The sequence below is a fragment of the Crocodylus porosus genome, unplaced genomic scaffold (assembly GCF_001723895.1).
Source record: "Crocodylus porosus isolate Cpor-Errol unplaced genomic scaffold, CroPor_comp1, whole genome shotgun sequence".
NCBI classification, from domain to species: domain Eukaryota; kingdom Metazoa; phylum Chordata; order Crocodylia; family Crocodylidae; genus Crocodylus; species Crocodylus porosus.
This window is the reverse complement of record NW_017728924.1, coordinates 9,987,285-9,994,290: the sequence shown is the minus strand read 5'-3', so window position 1 is coordinate 9,994,290 and position 7,006 is coordinate 9,987,285. Positions and strand designations below refer to the sequence as shown.

General features: G+C 50.7%; 1 protein-coding gene across 4 annotated transcripts in view; it reads left to right on the top strand.

Moving 5' to 3' along the window:
• Positions 1-242: 242 nt before the first annotated feature.
• RBM41 (RNA binding motif protein 41) overlaps positions 243-7,006 on the top strand; it is a 9,913-nt gene continuing 3,149 nt past the window's right edge. For 2 of the 4 annotated variants that reach the window (XR_002102109.1, XM_019540295.1), the window contains exons 1-5: positions 243-353; positions 2,233-2,349; positions 3,248-3,440; positions 4,301-4,505; positions 5,439-5,833. Coding sequence is in view for 2 of the 4 variants with exons in the window: in XM_019540295.1 (XP_019395840.1) it covers positions 346-353; positions 2,233-2,349; positions 3,248-3,440; positions 4,301-4,505; positions 5,439-5,833 (918 nt within the window). In the remaining 2 variants the exon portion in view is untranslated. The remainder of the gene's footprint in view (positions 354-2,232; positions 2,350-3,247; positions 3,441-4,300; positions 4,506-5,438; positions 5,834-7,006) is intronic. The other 2 variants (XR_002102107.1, XM_019540294.1) reach the window with 1 other exon arrangement.

Here is a 7,006-nt window from a genome sequence, read left to right as displayed (position 1 = left end):
TTACCTGACTGCTCTTTTCAAACCGGGCTTGTGGGGGATGGTGGAATTTAAGTCATAACTGAAACGACTTTCCAAGGACAAGTGAGGGCCGAGCCACCGGGAGCCTGAAAGGGACGGGGGGCTTAGTCCCAAGGGAGCGTCGGCTTGCGGCAAACTGTCCGTGCCTGCGACCGCGACCCTGCAGCGCCCCCTCCGCTGCATGTGCGGAATCCGCTCGGGCGGGGGCGAGGCCCGCCTCCCCCCCCCCCCGGCTCCCCAAGTCGCTTTGCTGCGGTAGCGCTCGGCGCTTCCTGCCATTGGGCAGCACGGCGGGGCGGGGCGGGCTCCGCACTACTACCGGCGGCCATGCGGAGGTGAGCGCGGTTTCCGGGGTTGTGCGGTCCTTCGCTCCCAGGCCGTGGGGGCGCGGAGGAGGGCTGCTGGAGCGCGCGGCCCGGCAGGGGGAGGTGGGTCCCGCCCTGGCGCGGGGACGAAGCTTACCCTCCAGCGGCCTGGCCCTGAGCTGCCGCCGCCTCTGGACCTGTGCACGGGCCAGTGGAGCCAAGCCAGGCCCAGCGCTCTCTCCGCGTGGTGCCTGCCCCGGCCGGGCCGTGACACACATCCCATGGATAGGTGTTCGAGTAGGGACCAGCCTGCCTCGGGCAGCGGCCGGACTAGGTCCCTCCAGCCCCACTTCTCTGGGAGTCCGTGATGCCCGCTGTGGCTGGGCCGGGCCCCGTGTGAGGTGCTACGTGTGGGTCTGCTCCAGAACCGGGGCAGCACAGCAGGCCAGATAACAGGGCTCCACGGGCCAGATTGGGAGGACTGGTTATATATTTGAAAGCCCTGGTCTAACAGAGTTGCACCCACTCTGGAGTGAGTGTGGGCTGTGTTGGCAAGAGGGATACACAGACCTGGTCCAGCATTCACCTGAGCTGTCTGCTCCCTGTGTTTGGATGCCCTGTCAGATGCTGCTGCCTCAAGTCCTGAGCTATTTTGAAATGCTGATGTGGTGATAAGGACTTGCCAGCCTCTCCTGCCTGCAGGCTCTCCAGGAAGAGTTCTTAGCAGTTGCTTTCAGGGTTCAGGCTCATTGTTACTGATGAAGCCAATGAAAAGCTTTTCTAAAATCTCCATGTTAACGCAAAGCAGCTTGGTCTAAGTGGGCTTCTCTTGCCAGCATTTCGCTATAGTTAAACAGAATCAAAGCTTTCATTTAGGATTCAAGGACAAACTTTCCAGCTCTGGTTGTGAAGAAAGCTGTCCCATTACAGAGCTGTTCGCCTATATGTTGGTAGTGCGTGGTTGTGTGACTGAGTTAGGAGAACATAGGAAGTTCCATATCAGGTCAAAGCAGAGGCACATCTACCCCGGAATTTATCTTGCAGTAGCAGAGTGGTTACGAAGTAGAAGAGTGTTTATGCAGGACTCCAGACTGATCCATCCCCTGCCCTTCCTGCCCTACAGCTTCCTGGAGAGGCCCAAGAAGTCCTCTTTTTGAGGTTGCATGCCCAAACAACCATGTTTGATTCCCACTGATGGACAGCCTAAACCAGTCTTAAGCACAGTGTGAGCCAACACAATGGTTACAACAAAGTATGACTGTTGATAATGATTTAGAAAGCTGGCATTGCTAATTATTTTGCTCTTCCCCATGTTGGCTGAATCATCCAGTGCCTCCTACACTGAGCTCCTTACATATAGCTGGAGCTTGAGACTAAAGTTGCATGTTCCTTCCTAGCCCCATTCTTATCTTTTTGTGTGAACACATAGAATCAAAGGGTCACAAATAGTAAATGCTAATTTCCTTCTTTACTCTGTAGAAAGTAACCACATGGAACAAGATATGCCTTAGAAAGGCAGAAAAGAACATGGCTTTATGTTGTATTTCTTTTTACATAAAGTTGCTGGAAGCTAAGCAGGATCCATTTCTTAAAATAGGTCTTCTGGAAATAAAAATAAAAATTTGCATTTGAATGAAAAATATACTCTTGGGATTTTTTTTTTTTTTTTTGGAGAAATGGTCTCAAATCTCTGCAACATTTTGCTTGGTATTAGTGGGAGCTCCATGGTTCAGGTTGGTCTTAGTTTCATCATGTTCTTCAGAGCCCGTATGCAGTGTCAGGTTGTCTTCTTAATGTCCTAATAAATGATGGGGCAATAAGTGTGCTACAAGGAGTTCACTGGTGTATTAGGGAGTGAAGCCTCTTTCGTATTCTGCTGGCTACCTCTGCACTGGTTTTGATTCCCCAGGGTCAACAGCTGTCTGTCCACTGATGATGTCCTCCTGGAGGATTTGGAGACAGAAGGAGAGAGGCAGCTGAAGAGCCTTCTTCACCATCAGCTTGACACCACTGTCTCCATTGAACAGTAAGTATTGAACCAGCTGGCAAAATACAAAAGAAGACAGAGGACATAGGCTACTGCTGCTGGCACAAGAGTACCAGTGTATCAAGGATGCTCAGATTACAGAAGATGGAAGCAAAGCGTCATGCTAATGGTGAGGGCATAGTGGTGCAGCTTAATTTCTAAGAGAAATAATTAGGGACTTTTCACAGCAGGAGCTTCTTTTGCAGCATCTCACTCAGGCAGTGAGCTTGGGAGTGTGGTTGTTGCTCCCAGCATTTTCCATGTGCAAGTCCAAGGTGCAGTTAGATTTTTCAGCTGCTGGTGACAGATCAGTGGTGCTCAAAGTTCCAGCCCTGTGGGCAGGATGAATGGTGTGGGGTTGGTATTTGGGATTGATTTCTGGGTGTAGTCTGGCATGCTGACCCAGCCCCACATGCTGGATCCAGCCCAGCATGCTGGTCTGACCACATGCATGAGATTTGCTCTGGAGTGAACCCTGGCTCTCAGGCTGTCCAGCATGGTAGGCCATGTCATCTGCCCACAGGGCTCTCCACGTGTCCAGAAATGTGGCAGCATGGGAGAGGCAATTAACACAGCCACCGCTCCCCCACTGCAACATTTTCAGACTTGTGGAGAGACCCATAAATGAATGGCATGGCCTCACTGGCTGGAAGTTGAGCACCACTGACATAGACTGTTCATGCTCCAAGGCTTCCTGCAGTCAGACAGTATCTAGTAGGAGAATAGGGAGTGTGTCTAGATTTGACGATACCACCTGCAGAAGCACAACTTCTTAATTGTGTTTATTGGGCTGCTCCTAGGCAGTGTGTGTCCAGGCTATCCAGGCCAGCATCCTGTCTTGTGAGTTTCTTTTCCAGGGTGCAAGGAATTTTTGCTTTGTTGTTGCTTTGGTTCACAGGTGCAAATCCAAGCGACGATGTTTTGCCCCTGCGGCTTTCTACAAGCCGTTTGGAGAGGAGGCAGCAGGTGCTCTAACTTTATCACAGTTCCAGGCACTGCAGGAGAATGACAAAGAAACAGCTTCTCTCCGGGAACTGGGGCTCTCAGACTCAGAGATCCTACTATGGAAGAACCAGGCTTCAGCAGAGAAGGTGAGGAAAGAGCTGTACTGGCAGGGGCAGGGACTCAGGGGTGAAAGCCATCTGGGGCTTACTGGGGCCTAGCACCCAAGCACCACTGAGCATGCTAACAATAACCAGTAACACTGCAGTTTTTGAGGTGTCTTAAGGACTGCCAAGGAACAACTGCTGCATGGGATCAATCATCCATACAGCCATGTTCACAAAAAAAAGTGGAGAACAGGAGCAGAGCCTGGATTTACTTAGTTAAAGGAACTAAGGACTTAAAGGACTTTTGGAAGTATGATATGGTTCTTTTGAGCAAATCACTGATTTATCTCCTGCCCTGGTTCCAATTCCAGTCCTAGGTAATTGAGATGAAACTTGATGGAATGAATCTTAAACACTCCATCTCAGGATCCAAAAAGGAGTCCCAATCCTCTTCCCACTTCAAGAAACTAAGGATTGGCTACTGATACTGGGGGCTGACATCCAATAGAGAGAGAAGGTTCATATAGACCTGAGGTGGTGATGCAAAGACTCTTTTGACAGGGAAGTGTAAAAATGAAGTCCAACCCAGGATTTTTTAAAAATAAGCTATCAAACATAGGAAACCTGGGATTATGAAGACAAGAAAGAAAGCAGCAAAGCAAATAAACCAGAAGATCAGGAGAGAATGAGCTGCTTACCCCCCTCTCACATAAAGATTCTGGGTTCCTGTCTTCCTGCATCAGAGTGTTTACCCAGTGAGGATAGAAGCTCTCTAGACACAACTCTCTGGCTGGGGACAACCACTGGGGCTGAAATGATGTGGAGTCTGAATTCTAGCATTGCCCTGCCACAAGTGTGTGGGGTGGGCATTCTATCTAAGCACGGTAACTGCTCTGTTTCAGGGCTCTGGTTTGGGGGCAGCCCCTGAGGCCACGCAGCATCGGCTGCAGGCCATCCAGGAGAAGATCACAGAACGCCAGCACATCCTCTCCCTGCCACAGAGATTTGCTGGCAGCAAACAGCTGAGCCGGCGGGAGATGGAGATCGAGAATGCACTCTTCCAGGGGACAGACCGTCATTCCTTCCTGAGGGCACTCTATCACCAAGGTACGTGAACTCCCCTGGCCTCCTTAGCAGGCTAGGAGTGACTTATTGGGCACCTGAGTTTGCAGGAGTTGGCATTCCTAGAAATGCATATCTGGGACAGCCACGGGTGTTTCATAGATTTCATAGACATTAGGGCTGGAAGGGACCTCGGGAGATCATCGAGTCCAGCCCCCTGCCCAAAGGGCAGGAAGGTGCTTGAACCACCTCCGCTGGCAGACTGTTCCAGACCTTGGGGGCTCGGACAGTAGAGAAATTCTTCCTTATGTCCAGCCTTATGTTTCTTCCTTGCCTGTTCCCTCTGGTGAAATCATTCAGTTCCTGCAGCATAGAAGGCATTCTTTCCTCTTGCCAAGAGCATTTTGTGTGAATAGAACCCTTCAAGGGTGGGCTTTCCAAACAGTTTAACATATGAGCGATAGGTCTCATTAAGAAATGCCTCCCCTAGAAGATCAAGTGGTGCTCAGTTAATATTCTCTGGATCTCACTGTGGTGGCAGAGGATAACTTGGAGGCAGACCTCAGCCTGATACATTTAATAGCAGTATGTACACTCCATTTTACCATTAACTATTGATATTATTGGAGTGCCCAGAGACTTCATCCAGAATTAGGGCTGCTAGGCCATGTTCATGTGCTTCATAGAGGCAGTCCTTGCCCCAAATTGCTGGCAATCTGAAGAGGCACAAATGTCAGAGGAATATGGAAGAACATAGAGGGGTCACCCTTACCTAGGGTCACCTACCCAGGTCAGGGACAGAGGTGGCAATGGAGCCCTGGTCTCTTGAATCCCAGTCCTGTGCACTTCTTCCTGCTTAAGGCTGAATGCAGTTGCCCAAATAAGCATTTCCCTGCCCTTGGGACCAAAGTTCCAACTCTTTGCTTCCCTGTGATATACATAATTGTTCTTTCACTGTGTTTCTTTACTGTGGATCAGATGAAGCTCAGAAGAGGATGGCAAGTGAGAAGGACCCAATGGGTAACTTGGAGACTGTATATCAAGAGATGCTAAGCAAGCAGTTACCTGAAGAATGCCCATCTGTAAAGGGTGATCCGTGCTGGCCTTGCTCCCTGGCCCTAACTGGACCTGTGAATAAAGAAAGAAGGGTACTTTCCAATCAGGAAAAGAAGATAGAACATGATGGAGATCCCAGCCTCCCTGCACCAAAGCCTGTGGAATCTGAAGCCCAACAGCCCACCCCAAGCCCTGTGGCTATAAAGGAGTGTGTAGATTTCATTCCAGAAGAGGAGATCCAAAAGAACCGTCTCTCAGAGGAAGAAATCCAGAACATTCCCCGGTTTGCCTCATACAGTCCAGGAAACCCAAGCAAGGTACAGCAAAAGCTAACCTAGAGGTGATAATATACAGTATGATATTTTTCCTGGCTACTGTTGGACCATGGTGTCACAAAGCTATTCCTGCTTGTTAATGACCGAAGCCATCACCTGGAGAGGACATACTTTCCCCTCCCCCCAAAAGTAGGTACAGTGGAGTTGCATCATATGCACATTTAACTTACGCGAATTCATCATACGCGTATGCCCCAGAGTGCCGATTGTGTGGATTCAGCCTGCAGCTGCCCCCTGCAGTGCTGTGCGTGGGGCCAAGCCGCTACATTGGGAGCAGCCCTGCTGGGAAGCTGTGCATGCTGGCGGGGCAGGAGTTTGGTGCAGGCTGCCCTGGGCGGGAAGGAGGGACTACCACTGGATGGGGGAGGGAGCGAACTGTACCACTGGGCAAGCCCAAAGGTAATTTTGACTATACGCTGTTTTTGCCTTACGTGCTGACTTTAGAACCTAACCCCAGTGTAAGATAAAAGTCCACTGTAGTTTCTTTCCTCTGCTGTGGGAAAAGAAGAGATCTTTGAACGAGAAGATTCCCCTGTGTAAAAATTACAGGGGTATTCAATGGTCAGCCCTGCTCTAATACCAGTCCCAGGTTGGGGTGGAAGATCTGGCTCTGAGACTTAGTCCAATAAAGTGTTGCCTCTGTACCTAGTCCTGAATAGTCTAAGTGCCTGACTTATACTACCAACTCTGTTTAAACCATGTTTAACTGGCAACAAGAGCTTTTGATATAAATAACCAGAGCTGACAGCTCCTTGCTAGAGGTGCACCAATACATTGGTCCCATGCTAGATCAGCACCAATATAAGGAAAATTGACAGAAGCGGCTGGGAGGGAGTTTGGAGGGGGGGTGGGCTACAGCGAATTTTGGGGTGGCTGCACCCCCCTCCTCTGCAGCACTGTTCCCAGCAATGCCACCCCAAGCGCAACCTGACTCCCCCACCCCCCAGCTCACAGTGGCAGCCTGCCCCGTCCTGTGTAAATCCAGGAGCACATGCCTCTCCCCCCCATGCCCTCCTGGGGTATGTGCCGTGGCAGGAGCTGCCCCCCCAAACACCCCCAAAGGAGCTGCTCACAGCTCCATTCTGTGCCCCACCCTGCCCTGGCTGTGCAGCGCCTACCCCTGGCCCAGCCTAACACCCTTTTGTACCGTGGGGA